Below are 18887 nucleotides of genomic sequence, written 5' to 3'. Positions count from 1 at the left end.
GCAAGGTAGTCAAAGATGTGAGGTTTTTCAATTCATTTGGTAATGATGTGAAGCTTTCGTATCTATTTATATCTAAGTTTTTCAAATAAAGAAGACTTCTTATTGATTTTGACAATGATTTTAATTTTATACAATCTTTTAAATTTAGTATTTTCAAAGAAGTCATATTCTCTATTTTATTTGATAGCATGGTTAAGTTTGAGCATCCTTCTAAATCAAATTCCAATAATGTAGCAATTTTCAAGAATGAATTTAGAAAATTTTCTATAAAAGAATAATTTTTTAATTGCAAAAAATTTAAATTCTCAAATTTTATCTAAACATCTTTCTTATCTAGTATTTGCAATACTTTGTATGCTAGTTCTTCTTCTAATTCATATCCTTCTAGCATACCAAGTAAAAATTATTTTAAACTAAAAAAATGCTTTATCAATACAAAAAATATGCTTAGTGTCTTTGCTATATATTTGGATGCAAAATCACCAATATTACAACATAAAAATTGAAGAGATGAAAAAGAAGTACTTCTTATTTTATTATATTTATGTTGTTATAAAATAATCCTTTTAATTATAAACCAACACAATCAAATACACAAAAAGATTAAAATTTCTATATTAGTGATGTACTTCATTAATATATATATATATATATAATTAAAAAATAAATTAAATTTATATATAATATTACTTTATATCAACACACATCTAAAAACCATAATAAAAAATTATATAATACATAAATTAAAAACTCTAACCTTTAAATATCAATTCTTTTTAATTACTATAAGTTTTTTAGATGTCATTTAGATAAAAATTGAATCAAATTACCTTATTTGAAAATCCATGAAATGGAGCTACATTTGTATGAACTTATACTTCCTTTCTTTTTCAACAATCTTTCTATCAATATCTTGTAGTTGATCATGTATTCTTATAATTCCATCTTTATCTACTTTTATTAATGATTGATAAATCAATGTCTCTAACATAAATTCTACATCTTATTTTGATATATTTTTTTGATTACTAGCCTATATTTGGAATGTTCTTTCTTTTGACATGCCTTGTGGAGATACATCATTACAAAAAAAATAACATATGTCCAAAAACATATTCTTCTCTTTAATTTTTAGATCATCAAAGCATATTTTTAATATCATCCAAATTAGATAGTTTCTATTGTTTTCATCTCTATCTAATTCAAATCTCTTTTTCAACTTTTGTAAAGCTTATTTTCAATATCTTAATCTCTTATTCTCTCTTAAAAATACTCTTATAACTTTTAGACTCAATAGTAGGCCATTGCAAGGTCTTAAAATATTTTTGCCAACATCAATAAGTTTGTTAGGAAAATCTTCTTGGCCATAATAATGAGTGATAAATAACTTCATATTTTTTTCTTCATCAAGTTCTTCAATATTAATTTCATAAACTTTTTCACTCCAATATTTTATTGCTTTTGAATCTTAAGTTGTTGCAATCAACATGCTACTATTGTTAGCAAATATGTCATCTATAGGCATAAAATCTTCAATTCGACTTTGATTCTTCACATTTCTAAAGACTATGATAGTTTTATTTTCTATCAAAAAAAGATTTCAATATTTCTAAAACTTTTTTGATTTTTTTTGAAATTTTGTTAATATTAAATTTCTTTAAAATATTACAAAAAGTTGTATATCAATTACCACCACTTTCAATACACTCAATAAAGCATGAAGCTTTATATATATTCTTCACATTATTTAATGTAACCTTTGATATTGTAGTCTTACCTATTCCACCCATTTCAATAAGATATAATGCCTTTACTTCATTTGTGTACTATTGTTTTATTTACAATAAATATTATACTCTACCAAATATTACTTTCTTAAGTAAACCAACCTACAATAAAGATTAAGAAAGAAATAAGAATCATGTATGTACTATATTTTATCCTAAAATTACTAACTTGGATTCATACTAAGGCATCTAAACATCATTGTAGCATAGAAAATTATGCACAAGTAAAAAAAAATAAAAGAAATGCAATTAATTTATTACATATTTTCTATAATATTTAGTATGAATCTTATCAATGGCAATATATTTTGTATTTCATGAATTTTTATATTTTAATGATAATTATTTTTTGATGCTCCAAAATATAGTGCATTTGCTACATCAATTCCAATTATAAATTTTTTCTTTGAATGGTTCAATCTTTTACAAATATTTGCAAACTTTAGCCAATGCAAAAGATTCAACTTCCAACATTTTTGCATAAGTTCATTCAAATCATTATAATTTGAAGGTAATTTTGGTCTTTTATTTTTTTTAGTTCTTTCTAATATCTTTTCTATTAATGCTTCATAGATCCAATTGATAATCATGTGAGCATATAATAAGGATCAAATATTTCTATAGGTCTAATAGAAATAATTAATAGAAACGCTTCAAAGATCCAACTAAATCTTAGAATTTAGGATATTGCACAGATTATTTTATCTACAAATAGACCATTACTAATAGAAATATAGATGTACATGCTACAGAGTATCAACTGTTAGAACAATTGATATTTAATTGCAATTAAAGAATAATTTAAGAATATTCTTAGTATTAGTCATTATGTATAAAAAACTTCAATTTCTTGTGAAGAGATAAAACAACACATAAGTTTGAACATAATTGTTTCAGCTACTTCAATAAATCTACAATCTAAGTTAATCCTAACCCTTTAAACTAAATTCCATGGAACATATAGAAGTTCCATTGTTACCAGTCTTCTAAACTAGCACATATAGAAACCAAAATTGACTGGCATTTTCTTCATAAAAAAGAAATGACAAGATATATTACATTGTCCTTTAAAATGTATATAAATCTATAGTCATAGGTAGCAACATTATATCACGAAGACTGACAATGGTTACTACCAATCTGTATATACCAAGTAAAGAATACAAATTACCTAGTTCAATATTTTAAAATTTTAAAAATAAAAAAATAATAGAATTATAACAAATAATTTGAAGTAGAGAAGATTCTATTCTTTCAACGACTAGCACAACCATCCAAAGAGACTTGAACATAGAAAGTTTGAAGAATATGCTTCTTTTGAAATTACACACATGATAATCAATGCATATGAATTAAGGATTTAATTAATCACTATGCTCAAGCTCTACAACATCCAATAATGTTTGAGTTAATTAGTAGTCTTAGGACCCACTAGTTTGCATAGTGCTATCAACACATGTCAAGCAAGGTGTCATGAAAGTTAATAAATGATTATGATAATTTTGGTTGCAACAATTATTTGGAAGTAGCTTATAAATATTCAAGAGTAGCTAAAAATATGTAGAGCACATGCTAAGAGAGGGAGGTAAGATTGGCACAATATTATTAAGTTAAAGACCAAAAATAAATCAACAAATTTTCAATAGGCTAATTTATGAAAGTGCATATATATAACTTATCACATTGGATGAAGCACAAAAAACTCCAAATAAGTACATGAACATATATACATATATATGATCACTTCCAAATATTCAAATTCCAGATCTAAGTAGTGAAGATAGTGCTACAATAAGATTGAGTAGAGTTGACTGATGCATGTAGAGGAGGTTTTCATGAAGGAAGAAGAGAGGAATCTGACAACGACAACTATGACAAGGTTTAGGATTTAGGGGTTTAAAGTTTAGTTGTCTCCTCAATAATTAACCCCCCTAAAATTAATAACTCCCATTAATTAATAAAAATATCATTTATTATAGAATTAGAAATTTTAATAATGATATCTCAATGGCATATAACAACAAGACTAGTATTCCATTTAACTCGCAGATGGTATTAATATAGAATGCTACAAAGATTAACATATTATTCAATATTCAATACTAACAATTTCAGACTTTATTTTAATATCGGATAATCGAAAATCTCTTCATTCATTTGTTGTGTTTCCTTGAAAATTGTGATTGGTAGTTCGAATGGCCAGTTCGCGTTGAACAAGGATAAATATCATGTCCAAGGTAAAAAGACAAAAATTCTAACATTTGTGAATTGTTTTGGTCATAGACCGACTGGCTTTTGCGTAATTTCCTCATCGAAGCAAAACTTCAAACAAACGAAGCTGTACAACTGAACAATCACTGAAGCGTTTTTGTATTACTGTCAGAGTAGGCAGTTGGTGCAGAACCTCGCCAGACCTTGTCGGAGGAACTTGCACGATGACCGCAGAAATGTGGATCTTTTCAGCCTAACAAGAGTTGGTGGAGAGTAAAGTTTCTGTCTGTATACAAAGTCTCTAGCTCACAAGCTGCAGACTCCAATGTGTCGGTAGCCGGGGCAGCGATCGACCAGGTGCCCAGTGTAAGAGCTGTCAATTCTAGACATGACAGGTCTCTGCTAACTTGTGGAATCCTCTTCGATCCGTCGTCGCATCGGACACTGTTCCTCATCAGAATTCGGGGCTGTGTTCGATTGCTAGAAGTTTGGGGTCGTTTGATGTTGCGCAGAAAATCGGAGAATAGGGTAGTGGAGTAGAAGAATTTACTTCAGAGTCTGGACCATCGAATAGTTAGACTCGTGCCGACGACAATGAGTTAGCCGTGTGAAAAGAGGTACGTGAACTTGCTGGCAACTGCCGATGCTACCTCTCGCTCCGATGACGTTGCACACAAGTAAACGAGGACTAAACACCCTGCCTCAAGGGAGTATATTTGCAGTTGCAGCTGAAGTATGTTTGGATTGATGGTCACAGGTCGCTAACACTGTCACGAGCAGATGCGGTAGGTACACCGCATCGAACGATTCATGTTCCGAAGGTGCTGGGTACATGGTGTCGGTCTTTGGTGATATCTGTCGTGGTATGGAGCTGGTAATGTAGTGCAAGTGGTGAGACGAGGTTGGTTACCGAACTACAAGCTTGGGCGACGAAGAGATGTCTGCTGTGGGAGTAAGTGATTGCGGAAGCTTGGGATACTCAGGCAGTTCTTTTGTTGGGGCTGTGATATTACATTAAAGATGATATACGTATTATTGTTACATTTGCATTCAGTGCATTTTTTTCATTGTTCATTTTCCTGACATTTAGAAAAATATATCGAACTTTTCATGCCGAGTGAAAAAGTGTTCATAATTTACATATGGCACACAATCAAGGTAAGAATCTTAAAATCTTAACTGAAGTATATTGAACTAGATTATACTAGGATGCAAAACTTCAAATCACAGCTCCAACAAAAAAGAGAACTTCCTACAAAATAAGCTCCAAGTTACAAATAACATTCAGTTGAATAGAAATATGGGGCAGTAGCTTTAGTCAAATCCGACTTAAGACTGGAATTGTACGATACAAAATTTGTCAAAATTCATCAACGCACACAGCTTATCGATGTCCTACTTGTGCAACTCTTGATGAAATGGTAACCATGACACACTTCTTGTAGTAATGTAGGATGATGGTTACAATGCAGAGCGGTCAACCCATATCTCAACAAATGATCAATAATTTACCACTACTCTACATTCAAGTATACAATGTCAAAAACAGGGCAAGAGCAGGCGATCAGAGAATCACCTAGCAAACTAAGCCACGGTTGATTGAATCTGCTCACTGTGTGTACACCGAGTGCCAAGGATCGAGACATGCCCATCCATAAATTCTTGGACAGCCATCTTCTTCATTGCCTTCGGATTTTTCCTAGAAAATATTGGCGACTTCCCCCGTGCCGCAGGCTCCCCCTCAGACCGCGAGAATTCGTCCTCTTTTAAGGACTCCTCTTCTGTCCTCACTGAGTTTCCAGTTCGCGGTCTCTTATTATGCGACTCCTTGCGGTTCTGTTCCTCAGAGCTCCGTTTCAAATGCAACTGCACTTTTCCATCTCTGTTTGATCTCGAAGACTTTTGCACCGATTTACTACTCTTACCAACTTCCGCTTTTTTGGGGTCGCGAAGTTTTGAAGGCTTCTCAGCCTGTACGGTGCCCATAGTGCCCTTCCTGACATTACCAAGGTCTTCCTCCTTAACTCTCTCGGTGGGCTTTACATCCTCCATAGTCTCGGGAGAAGCCTGCAAAAAACAAGAGATGCGTCAGAACCCGCATTAAAGTACACAACTATTTATGCCATCTTGCCATATGTTTCAGTCAAAAAAAATCGAAGCACCGCTTTCAACTAACCCATGTTTGCAGATTTCCGCAATTAGGAATTTCTCCGTTCTTCTAGCCCAATAGTTATTTTTAAAGAGAATCTGAAGAAATTAGGCAGAAATTATATAAGAAGGCAGGAATACTGTCACCATATCCCCCTTTCTTAAAACCAACAAACATATTCAAAGAGAGCTTTAGTGACAGTATCGCTAAGAAAGACAAGTGAAATAGTGGTGTCGGAAATTCTGCCACGAGTGACTCGTTAAGTGAGCTCATGGAAAAATGATAACAGCCCAGGCGTGTGTTCAATAATTAGGGATCTTTCTCCAGCGAGGGAATACTGCGAAAGTTCACAAAAATTTCTTTTACGTTCAGTTTAAAAACAGTCCAACCTGTCCACGTAATTAGAGATCGTGTATGGGAGAACTTTAAATACTTAAACCAGCTAATGTTGCATTCAAATAACCAAATAATATGCAAACGGTATGTGAGTTTCCTTTTGATCACATCTGATACTTCAAGGAACACGCAAAACCGATATCAATTTAGTGAGGAGCAAGACGTCAAGACATGCATCCCTTATTGTGACTTCGCAGATAGAACCAACGACACGGTTGTCAGATTACAGGTCCAGTGAGCGATAAGAAATACAAAACAGGAAGTAAAGAGAGGGCACACAAGAAGTAAAGCAAGGAACATACCTCTTTCCTAGAAGACAATAGCGAGAGAAAGCGCTCGAGGGTGTCATCTATACAGGGCAACGACGGGATGTCCTTGCACTTGGTGTGAAACGCTTTCGGCACGTATCCAGTGTACTTCCACAGCTGCTGAGAGAAAACTTTCGAAACGTTCACAAAGAGACTGGGATCTCCTCCGGGGATCCCTTGAACGTGCACACGGTCAAGGATGGGCACTTCGTTGGGCTTACGAACGAGGTCAGTGGTATGTAAAGTGTCTGCGCCGGAGAAAGGAAGGTCCACAGATGGAGCGGCTTCAGGGATCTCGGGCGCTTCTTCGGACTCTTTCTTCTTTTTGCTCTTGCACTTATCACAGACGTAGGTAGTAAGGCCTTTGGGCACACGGCAACACGCTGTGTGCACCCACACGGCACACTCATCGCATTCCACCATCTCCTCGCCATCGTCGAAGCTCACCCCACAAGGGCAATCCACGGTCCATGACTCGTCACCCCAGTAATCAGATTCTGAACTGGAGGGGGGGTGAGCCTTGCCTCCCATCACATCCCACGACTATCTTCTGAAGTAACGGCGCTGAAAGAAGGATTTCAGCGGGATTGGAACCCAGGAGACGAAAGTCCCTGCTCCCCCGGAACAACTCAAAAGCTCTTTCCTTGAGACCTCTGGAACCACAGACATGAGGTACGCTCGGCGCTTCTAAAAAGCCAAGCTACTTAGTTACTGCAAAACGATGGGCACGTACTCACAGGTAACATGGCTCTCTCTTTCTGCCGTAACTGAACCTCTTCACTAAAAAACTTAAACAGTCCTCTTTCCCTTCAAAACACTCTTACCCACAATTTTCAAACTATGCCAAAATTAGAACGCGACAGCTTAAAACCCCAGACACGCTTTCGCTCAACCCAGAAACGCGAACACCATCACCGTCGACACCACTAAACGAACCCTATACAATTCTCACAAACGCACTCCGCGGTTGCATCCTCACTTCCAAACCCTAAACGCCCCACAATAGGCCATAAACCCTAAATCACTCACAACTCGTGGCAAAGGTCGTATCACAGCTCCACGACTTGCTCTCCTTCCACAAAAGAGAACCCAACAGCGCATAATCTCTCCCGACAACGCACACACAAACACACACAAAATCACCTTCAAATCCTCAGGAGGATCGTCGGCACTGCTCCAGCCCGCGCGCAGCGTGATCCCAGACGGCTCTGCAGTGACAAACTCCGCGAGAAGTGAAGAGTCGCAGGAACAGGCGAATTGGGTAATGAAGGATGGTGCGAGAGTTACGATCGAGGGCATTCAGAGTTGCTATATTTGAGATACAAGCCAGAGCGGCGGCGCGCTGTGGCCGCGGGGGAAGCGCCAGAGGCAGCGCGAGCATGGGCTCGCAACGCAGATTAGGTCTACGTGGCCACAGCCTCGAAGCTTCCCTTGCTTGCTTTTTGCATGCATTGTAAGTTCTGGTCTCTATTCACACCGAGCTTTCTAGAACGAATTAATTTGTTGTATTGTTTGTGCTACATGGGTGCCGTACATACATACCCGGATTTTATCAATCTCCCTGCAAATGCTATATATATATATATATATTTTTTGTGTGTGTGTGTGTGTGTGTGTGGATGATGAACTACTAGTGGAAACCCATGCGGTTGGGCACAAGAAAGTGCCTAATAGCAATTATTTGTTAGTGCTTCATGTAGATTTTGATTTCTGATTGATTTAAAGTTGAGTTATTGTTTCACTTTTGATGAAAATAATGAGGTATGCAGCCAATCAAAGATGGTTTTTTTTTTCCTCTAGTTTATCCTCTAAGTTGTTTGATGTGGATGGCTTGTGGATTATGTATGATAAACTCCATTTTGTTGATCTTTTTGTTTGTGAAATTAGGAAATATTGTTTCACATTCAAATAATAAAAATGAAATAAAAAGAAAACGGAAAATGAAAAAATTGTACATATTGATAGAAGATTTTGTTTCTTTAATTCTAATTTTAATTTAATTTTCCTTCATAATAAAGAAATAGACAACAAACATGTTTACACAATTCAAGCACAAGAAAAAAAGTATTAAAATAGTAGATAAACATTTTTTTAAAAAATGGTTTGTGAAACTCAATCAAATCTATAGAAAACAATGTATATTATATCTGTTGCAATTATAAAACACTGAATAACAACATTTTTTTTTTAACAATACTTCTTTTTTTAGTTTATACTTTTCTTTACTTCAGGGTGGTGCAATCAACAAACTATAATTTTACAAATATGAAAATATCCAAAATACTGTCACAGTGGATTTATCAAGCTAAAAATAAGTAGGAACAAAGAAAAAGCTATTGTACAAACAGATCGATACAGACTTCCATGCTTAAGGATCATCTGTTTTACTTCCAACAGGGTCTAGCAAAGTCGACAAAAATCCAGGTTTCCAAACGATAAAATATGGCTCGAAATTACAAGAATTTGAGAAAGCAATAACCTATTTCTAAAAAAAATTATTGCTTATTTGATTACTTATTAATTCATCAATTCTTTTTTCAGTATCATATAAATATATACACACACACACACACACCTAGTATACCCAACGAAGATCATAGACCAATAAAATTACATGTGTATTTGTTATCAAACTATTACATAAATATGTGTATACATAAATTACCTATAGAGATCCTGTCAGTATATTTTGATTCAATAAAAACATATGAAAAGACATCAAAAGAGTAAAAGAAAAACATTGTGCGTATAATGAGTAAGTCATATCCGTATTGTGATGAAACACCAATGCAGAAGTCAGCAAAACTTAAACAAAACTTAAGTAAGTGACTAAATAATTTAATAATAATATATTTGAATACTAATAAAATATTAAAATAAATATATTAATTATGTAAATAAAAAGATCTCTGCAATGGTTGTGTGATATTATAGTGCAATTGATATGCTTACAGGTTATTTTTAGAATCAAGAATAAAAACACTATTTTTTATACTTTACATTACTGAAGAAAGAATTTGATTACAAATATAAATAATGAAACTACAAAGGCCAATTATCTAAAATATAATCTAAGAATTTCTGGCAGTCGTTTATCTTGAATGAAGTTTAAAAAATATTGTGATTATTTTATTTTATTTTACTTCTACGTTTAATTAAAGTTGGAACATTATCATGCATGGTTCAACAAATTACTATGGATTACTTCCTAATATATATATATATATATATATATATACGTATTTCAACAAAACATAACTTATAAAATACAAGAATGCATCTATAGAACATATATTTGAAAAGCTATGATCACCACCCAACTTATCATGAAGTGGAGGGTGTTTTTGGTTGGCTTCATTCCACCCCAGCAAGTTTTTTCTTAAAAAAATCACTTTGTTAAAAATATTCAAGTCCAAACCAGACTGAGATACTGCAACAAACAATGCCAAGCGTGTAGAATATGCATTGATGAAATTTGGGAAATGCAAAAAAAAGAAAAAAAAAAAGAGACGAAGAATACAAACACCACTATTTTCGTGGAATGTGAATTGCAACTACATCTACTAACATCACAGATACATTTCCATAATCACCTGCGGAAAGATTGATACATTTACATGTACAGAACACCGTGAGTTCATAATACATATCCCACTCCAACATAGACTAAACCAAGGACTACGTTCAGTTCTTCAAAACGTGCCCCTTCTATAAGCAAGTAGACTCCTGCTTGTAAACTGTAAACCATATTCGTGTCAGTAAAAAGTGATCCATGCACAACTAGTAACGCAAAATCAATGCTAAAATACTACAAGAACTACGTTTCTGTCCACCTGTCTGGAATCAGGCTATCTTCTAATAGGAAAGGAGAGCATGCTACCTTATCCAAGTCCACACAGACCAGCAGATGCACTAGCACATAGTGTGGAAGCTAAATGCGATGGCTAAAAACTCATTAAATCCACGACCCTCCAAAGGTTACTGAACAATCGAACCTATTTGTTACTTTAGCACCAGCCATGTCTCCATGTTAAGTAATGCTGGATTATGCTGTAAGCAAAACTTTACTTAGGTTTGAGCACCTGCTGGTATTCAAGACGAACAGGAAAAATTATTGGATTCTCAATAATAGTTGCGAAGGCATGAAGGTTAAGACAAAGTCGAAAGCATGGCCTAACATTAATGCATCCCTTCGAACCTTCACTTCGGACAATCCAAGCGCTCACAACAAAAGCAGCCTGTGATGTCGCTTCTTTTTCTGCAAGGCATCCATTCAATCGTCACCGGAGACGTACATCACCAACGCCCAATCATCATGTATCAAGAAACGTCAGCCACATTGAAATGCAACAAATGCAGAACAGCTGTAAACGAGTGATGAGAGTTTTTCACCGAATTTCCTCCTACACGCCCATCTACAAGTCATACACACTTAATCCAAAGCTTTATAGAACCATACCATCATGCGGTACTCCTTCATTTGCTGCAGTTCGTTCATTAGCTCCTCCTGCTTTGCTAACACCTCTTCAATGTTCTGGTTCACCATTCACACAACCCACCATCAGATTTCTGCTTTCTCTCTGGCTCGCTCGCAATCAAAGAAGGGGCCCACCACGATCTGCCACAACCACTACTACCAACAAATTCAACACACCAACCTTCTTTGCTTCTACTATTTCCGCTTCCAGAGCTTGGAACTTTTCTTCGGAAGGATCCACTGGAGGTGATTTGGCAGCTGAATTACACGTTGAAGACAATGTGCTGAAATCTTCCTCAAGCATTGCCACACGATTCGATATAAGCCCCGTCGTTCTCACATACTCATCTAATCTCATCCGCTCCTTTGCCTCTTTCTCGTGCACATTCCTCATCGCAAGCCTCAACGGTCGGCTTAGCCAATCTACCAACGCCCACAGCAGAGACCACAACATCGATCGAGCCTGCATGCCTGTCGTCCACCGAACCCCCGTCTTCTCTGCGAACCACATGCAACCTCGCATCGGTCAGATCGACTGCTACTAATTTCTCATCACAAAACTTTGACTGCATTACCAGCACCACACCATGACCCATAAAACAACGGAACGCTACCGTGCAAACAGGTGCTCCTCAATACCATGCACCCAGCACCTTCAGTACCTGAAGAGTTCGGAGCGGCGTGTTTACCGCATCCGCTCGTGACATCTTTGTTGCCTACGACGACCTGTGACCATCAGTCCAAACAAACTTCAGCTACCAGAGTACATATACTCCCTTAAGACAGGTGATCGTCCTCGTATATCTGTGTGCAACATAATCGGAGTGAGTGAGTGCATCAGCGGTTGCCAGCACGTTCACGTACCTCTTCTTTCACGGTTAACACATCATCGTCGGCACGAGTCTCGTTTTTCTTTGGTCCAGACTCTGCAGTAGATTCTTCTACTCCACTACCCTGGTCTCCGATTTCCTGCGCAACATCAAACGACCCCAGAGTTCTAGTGGTCGAATACAGTCCCGAAATCAGGTTTGCGCCTCGGCTTTCACACTACACACAGGCTCATCCGTGTAGCTTTGCGATCTCGTATACAAAATGTAGCTAAAGGTCAACAGAGCGGGATAATCATCCAAGGCTTCCTAAAATAGACAGTTTATATGCCAGGCAATGGGGAGATTAAGTGGTTGAAAGTTTCAATGTTGGCCAAAGTTGGACGGTGAAGAACTCCAAGTCGAAGACTCTCTAGAATATTTCACGGCAGAGCATGCAAACGGCCTCTTAACTCTCAACGACCATACCCTTCCCTCTTCCAATGAAACATTGAGACGAATGGAATACAATAAAAGCCTTCTACTGCATTGTTACCCTTTTTATGTCGTCAAAATGAGAAGAAGCCGCGTGCTCCCTTGCAGAGGACACACTCTCTCGGCCAACTTTGCTCTGTTCTGCCGCGTTTAAAACCTGCGGATAGCAAGCATAAAATTACTGAATATGGAGAAAGAGCCTAGCACGTATGTAACGAAAAGTCCTCTATAGGTTAACAAGGACTTTCATGTCTAGCTTTGAAACCCCCCAGACACGCCGTTGCTCAATTGTAGGATTGGTTTAAGTCAAAGTGACGTCTTCCAATTGTGAGCAAGGAGATATTATTATGCAAAACGTTAACTGTCCTTTTACCTTCAATATATCAGAATCCTTCCAGGGGCCCTTGTCAGACTGCAAACATCCTCCTTCTGTTTGGCAATTGCAACCTCCGCCCAGAAATTCTGGCAAATTACTGTGCAGATCACCCAATCCAACAGTGAAAAAAACTGTTCCTTAAGGTTTTACTTCGGTGTGGCAACTGTTTGAAAGCTAACCGGTCATAACACCCAAAGTTCACAAATGTTTGTAATACCTTCCTTGGACATAACGTTGTCCTTGTTACACACAAACTAGCTAGTCAAGCTACCAATTGATTTCAAGAAAGACAACAGATGAATGAAGAGACTCACCTTTCATCGATAATCTCAAGAAGTTTCTTTTGATAGTTGGTACCAATGACCTGCCAACGCAAGTGACTTCAGTATTTGAAATAGGGTTATCAGTACATCAAACTGTCCATGCCCCAGTCGGCCTCAGTAGACCTAAAAAGAACACACAAAATGAAAGTCTAGGGCTGATAATTACGTGTATTTTTGCGGCGGTGTTGGGGTCCAAAAAGCCCTTGACTGTGCTCCAAAGCATTTTGAATCCTGGCCCTGCATTGACAATAAATAACCCTGCCAACGTCTGCATTGCAACAATTTCAATAAACCGCAATTAGTACCATTGCTCGATCATTTAATTTCTTAACCAAATCCCTGCAATGTCCAATCCAATATTGACAAGTACCTCTGGATAATTGTCGTTGTCAACTTTCTGGATGGCAAGAATCAGGTCTCGCGCAGGTTTACTGAAGTTTTTTAAGCCCTGCAATACAAGAACAAAGACATTAGATATGGTAAATATCCATGAAGAACAATATATAGTAGCTATGTCATGTCATGTGAAGAGAAATGGAGAATACATTACCACTCCAGATACATCAAGGATGGTGGTGGTGGTATCAATATGTCTGTTTGCGGCGACAGAGCATGCTGGAAACTTCAAGTTAAGCAGCTTCTCAAACTCTTGTACATGAAATTTTAAATACCGCTCAAGTGTAGTAACTTCCAACAAGCTCTGTGCTTGTATTTTGCCAATTCTTTCAATGTAAACAGGCCTGCCTTCTTTATCCACCCCGTGATGCCCTTGTGGATAAAATCTCCTTACTGTGTCAATCTCTGTAAAAAGAAAATCCTGAGCAGGCAAACAAATAACAAAAGAGTTGTGATATAAAAAAGTTCAGCATATGTCGGACAATAATTCACATTGAAGGATACAGTCGCACAGGAATTCCAAATTTCTGATATATTTGAGCTTGATATTTGAACATGAAAAATTCACTGCCTTGAGCAAAGGTCAGATACGTAAAACTGGGTCGAGACTATCCACAAGAAGATGCAGAGGTATCTCAAAAACATTATGTCATTTGGAATGTAAACAAATTATCTACATTAAGCCAAGACTTTATCAAGTTGCCAATACTCCAAGCATCCGACTCTATAATCTCAGCTGAATTTAAAAACCCCTCAAGAACTCTCGCTAAATAGGTTTTGTTGGAATTGCAAGCCCGATCAGCAGTTTCAATCCGCTTACAGAACATGGAAAGAAAAGAAAAGAAAAAAAGAGAAAGAACGAGAACAAGCAAGGCATCACATTCATAATTCATGGTAAGATTGGAAATTAACAAAAACCTCGATAATTGTATCTGTCCTAAAATCTTTGCGCCACGCTAGCATATTTCTCCACATTTCTATGGTCTTCTTGACGTCATATTTCCTTGCCTTCAAAAACCTACAAAGCACGAAACAAAATTTGAAATGCCATCAAATACTGTCACACCGCAGATGGAAAGAGAATATAGATTAAAATATGAACAACCATTGACATGCATCGATACGTGATCAAATATACCGTGGTCTAATGCTTGGACTGTTCAGCTAAACCGCAAAAAGTAAGTTTTCAATCTTAAACTCAAACGACACCGCAGTAAATAACTACAGCGAATTCTTCATGACAACAGGGGCTCCTCGTTCTCACTACAATAAATCCTTGTTACAAAATCATGCAAACGGCGTAATTTAACACAGCTTCTGCCAAGACTAACTTTAAATGCCGAGGTAAATTCGAATCATTATTACAATATTCAAAAATCACTACACAGAATTGTAGTCTCCTTGCACTCCATTATTATAATTTTTGAATGTATTCAGAAACACCCCTGACCAACAAAGCTATTGTCCTCCGTACTCGGCCACCAGCAGGTGACCTTGAAATATTTCAATTCAGTAATCGTTAAAAGATTGAGATTAAGTAGAAGAGCGACATCCAGTGACATTTCACAACGCTTACCAACATCGAGATTGGTCCAGCCATCAAGAACGGTGGCAGAATATGCCACCTAGCAGGGTAGCAACAAAGCTTCCCTAATATTTGACTCGAAACAAACTCAAACGCACATGTATGACAGAACTCATAAGCTCGATTCCGCCATACAGTCATCCTTTCTATACACAACCGAACACAAATAAACGATAAACAATACAATTGGGTCGCATAAGTGAAACATAGAAGAACACGGGCACCATCTGAAAATCACTCATCAGCAAACATTACGGTTAAGATGAAAGATGAGTTCCCGTAACTAGCATATCCTTCAACCTATAACAACTTGTGCAACACAATTTACATTTAAGTGCAAGTGGACATGCTAAGAACTGAACGGTAGGGTACGGACCTCAGAAGGGCGTGGTAATCATCATGCTGTGGAGGAAGCAGATTTTTGTCGAAAAGTTCCTTGCGAAGTTCTTCAACAGCCTTCTGGTCCTTGTCATCACGAATATCCACAATAGGTAGGGCCAAACTTGTTACACGAGTCAAACTGTTACTGCGCCGCTTTTTCAAAGAATTGCGAAACTTGGAGGTGGTGATTATAGCACGGAAAGCTCCTAATTTTGGTTTGCCGCTGCCTCGTGATTCATCGTCGATACTGTTGGATGATGGCGTGTGGCTTAAATGTTTGCCCCGCTCACCATTTGTTTCTAGCAAACCACGGCAGCAATTATAAAATCACAACTGCGAATAATTATTGGTCTTTGCAAGACAAAAGCTTGCATGCTTCAGAGTTCAACCAAATCACTCCAGCTTGAATATGAAAATTATCAATGTAAGCTGTAAGCCTAGACCTTTTGGAGATTCTAAAGCCACCGCATAGTCGGGCATTATTCACAGCATGAGCAGAAACGCAACCAACCATGACTGTGTAACCCCATGTTGACCGATCACGCATTGATCAATTTACACAATCCTCCGCCCCAGACTCCGGGTTATTTCCGCTGCAATAATTGTCCAAGAAATTGTGGTCACGACGGATACATTTCAAGGACTTGAGAACGCTTTAAACCGGTATCGATGAACCAAACCCTGATCACATCCAACACTCATTCAGTACAAAAGTGCGTCTCTCAATGCATGTTTGTCCACAAATTCCTATCACCATCATTGTAGGTTCTGTGAGGAGAAATCAAATTAGGTTTCTTGTTCTAATCTAATAATCCGTGGACGATACAGACTTCCATGCTTAAGGATCATCTGTTTTACGGCCAACAGGGTCTAGCAAAGTCGACAAAAATCCAGGTTTCCAAACGATAAAATATGGCTCGAAATTACAAGAATTTGAGAAAGCGTTTGCATGGCTGCAGAAAGGGAACACATTTCAGCAAATTCTAAGTAAAAATAACAGGAACAGAACGTGCAATCGTCTAGCGCGCGTTCAATACGAAACGCTAGTCACGTTAGAATTATCACCTACATGCAACATAAACTCTCGCCGCTAGAGAAAAACTTTACTTCAAGAACATCCTACGGAATCAACGATAGAACGAATCTACAAAAGCCCATTTATTCAATGCTTACACGTAGCAATATACCCTAACGGTCCTCAAGACTTTTTCAAAAGCATGATCAAACTATACAACCTCCGGATAACCAAATTTCACATCTACAATAGAGTTCCTCAACTCTCTCTCTCTCTCCCTCTCTCCCCCCAGGCTTGAATCAGGCTCAAGTTACCACTCCTGTAATCCTCAATTTGAGAGAGTCGCAGTCCCTGAACGTCAACACAAACTGAACACCACCGCCGTTCTTGCTACGAAACACAAACTCCGCCAGTCACGAAACTCGCAACACCGCATGGCGAACCCGTCGCCGTCCAAGTGCACATCCGAAATCGGCCAACGCACTCAATTCCCCTCTTAAACCACCGCACTGACCACACCGACATCTGCATGCACACACTCCGAAACAGAGTATCATCTTCTCCGCTCCTTCGTCTTCTTCTTCATCTTCATCTTCTTCTGCTTCTTCTTCTTCTTCTTCTTCACAAGAAAGGACTGCACCACGGCGCACTCCGCCTGACCGTCCACGCAGCCCTCGTCAACACAAAAAGTATGCGATGGACACAATCCATGCGGCTACCGATTTCGAATTCGCGGAGACATAGCCAAGAAAGCAGCCACACTCAATCAGTCCGCAATTGTTCTTCATCCTCCCCCGGGCCTGCCTCCACCTAGGCCTTTTTGCAAGTGACAGGTGGAAGCCTAGCTGGCAGTAACCGCCACGTCAGACTCTTCCGTCTCCGTCATCCATCCCTTCTGTGTTCATACACTCCTTTTCCTGTTCATCCATTTGGAGCTTCTCGTTTGTTGATATATTTGTCACTTGTTGCTGAAATTATACCACTTTCCAGACTCATTTTTCTAAGAACGGCGCTACTGGGTAAGACAAGTGGATTTCGATCCTGCAGCTCCTCTGTCCCCACTCGTGGATGCCATCTCGTGTAATATTACATCTTGACGTTGGTTTTACTGTTTGTTTGGTTTTGTTTTTTGTTTTTTGTATTTTACAAGTAGATTAAAAACAACACAATTATTGATACTATTAGACTGTAAATAACTTTTTATACCATCACCAAACATTATTAAAATTGTAGTCTTTAATTATTTCTTGTGTACAAAAAGCTGCACCAGTTTGCTTAAGTAGAAAACCCTCAGCATCTATTTATTTGTTTATTTATTTTTAAATTGTAAAATATCTGTGACATTAAAAACATCTGTTGCATCTAGAAGCTTGAAGAATTAAAAAAAGGTATACTTGCAATTTTTCCAAAAAAAATTACTTTTTGTTCTACTTACACAATTTTGGAGTTACATTCATTTACTTATATAATCTTGTAATAAAAAAATACATTTTTAATATAATTACACAAGTTGTATTCTTTTTCTACACACTTGTGCAAATGACATAAATATCAATAAAAAAATTATTTAAAATAAATTCAACTTAATTTTTACTTAATTAGAAATATATATATATATATATATATATATATATTTAATTTTTTTAAAGTTAAAATATGATAGCATCTAATTTATAAAAGAATTTAGAATATGTTACCTCATTTTGTAAAATTACATCAAAACCACCATCTATCAAGAAGAATAACTTGAAGAATGTTATTAAACATGTAAGATGTGTTTCAAAGAAAGATGATACAAAAAAATTAAAAAAAAAAAATGTATATTCAAGATAAAATTGGAATGACTATTGCCAAAGATAAGAAAACTATAGATTCTTGAAACTAGACTAGAAGCAAGAATGGAGTTGATAAGAGTGAAGAAAGTTTTATTCTTACTTCTATATATTCTATCTAACTAAAGAATTATATGGTGATATTGTAGAAGTCATTCAACATGTGTTTAACTTGCAAGACAAGTTTTTAATATGTGTTCTACATGGCTAACTTGTATGACAAGTGACATACTAATAAAAACGAGTAGTTAATATGTACAACATATAGTCAACTTAGTGGCCTACTTTTTGACCTATCAATTGTTTATAAATACTTATAAAGTCAAATCTATGTCAATGTAGCTTCTACA

The 18887-nt window shown here is 36.9% G+C and overlaps 2 protein-coding genes across 5 annotated transcripts; both read right to left on the bottom strand.

The window, feature by feature from the left end:
* Positions 1–5311: 5311 nt before the first annotated feature.
* LOC112277482 (uncharacterized) lies at positions 5312–7456 on the bottom strand. Its single transcript, XM_024509868.3, has 2 exons — positions 6846–7456; positions 5312–6065 (listed from the first exon to the last, which is right to left on the bottom strand). The coding sequence occupies exons 1-2, from the start codon at positions 7380–7382 to the stop codon at positions 5583–5585; spliced, it is 1020 nt and encodes a 339-aa protein (XP_024365636.1). The 5' UTR covers positions 7383–7456; the 3' UTR covers positions 5312–5582.
* Positions 7457–10445: 2989 nt separating this feature from the next.
* Positions 10446–17442, bottom strand: LOC112277450 (phosphatidylinositol/phosphatidylcholine transfer protein SFH12). Of its 4 annotated transcripts, none has more exons than XM_090247404.1 (15): positions 17020–17442; positions 16202–16371; positions 15686–15989; positions 14643–14742; positions 13879–14145; positions 13699–13776; positions 13495–13596; positions 13320–13369; positions 13003–13102; positions 12691–12786; positions 12193–12297; positions 11991–12054; positions 11510–11826; positions 11311–11385; positions 10446–11109 (listed from the first exon to the last, which is right to left on the bottom strand). In XM_090247404.1, exons 2-15 carry the CDS (start codon positions 16218–16220, stop codon positions 11074–11076), a joined length of 1713 nt encoding a protein of 570 aa, XP_090103530.1. In that variant the 5' UTR covers positions 16221–16371; positions 17020–17442; the 3' UTR covers positions 10446–11073. The 4 variants fall into 4 exon arrangements, with proteins under 4 accessions (XP_090103530.1, XP_090103529.1, XP_024365554.1 ...); XM_090247403.1 differs by having other exon boundaries at positions 16134–16371; positions 17020–17404; XM_024509786.3 differs by having other exon boundaries at positions 16202–16283; positions 17020–17161.
* Between the last annotated feature and the right edge of the window lie 1445 nt (positions 17443–18887).

This window comes from Physcomitrium patens, chromosome 25 (genome assembly GCF_059467195.1).
Source record: "Physcomitrium patens ecotype Gransden chromosome 25, ASM5946719v1, whole genome shotgun sequence".
In the NCBI taxonomy this organism is placed as follows: domain Eukaryota; kingdom Viridiplantae; phylum Streptophyta; class Bryopsida; order Funariales; family Funariaceae; genus Physcomitrium; species Physcomitrium patens.
Note: the sequence above shows the minus strand (reverse complement) of the source record. Positions and strands in the feature narration are given on the sequence as shown.

Coding starts and splice junctions, on each gene's coding strand:
- LOC112277482 (XM_024509868.3), bottom strand. CDS start 7,382: ATGGGAGGCAAGGCTCACCCCCCCTCCAGTTCAGAATCTGATTACTGG. Junction 6,066..6,845: donor TATTGTCTTCTAGGAAAGAG/GTATGTTCCTTG, acceptor TGTTTTTTGCAG/GCTTCTCCCGAGACTATGGA.
- LOC112277450 (XM_090247403.1), bottom strand. CDS start 16,170: ATGCCCGACTATGCGGTGGCTTTAGAATCTCCAAAAG. Junction 13,597..13,698: donor ACAACGACAATTATCCAGAG/GTACTTGTCAAT, acceptor GTTGCAATGCAG/ACGTTGGCAGGGTTATTTAT. Junction 12,298..12,690: donor ATTTTGACGACATAAAAAGG/GTAACAATGCAG, acceptor GATGTTGCGCAG/GAAATCGGAGACCAGGGTAG.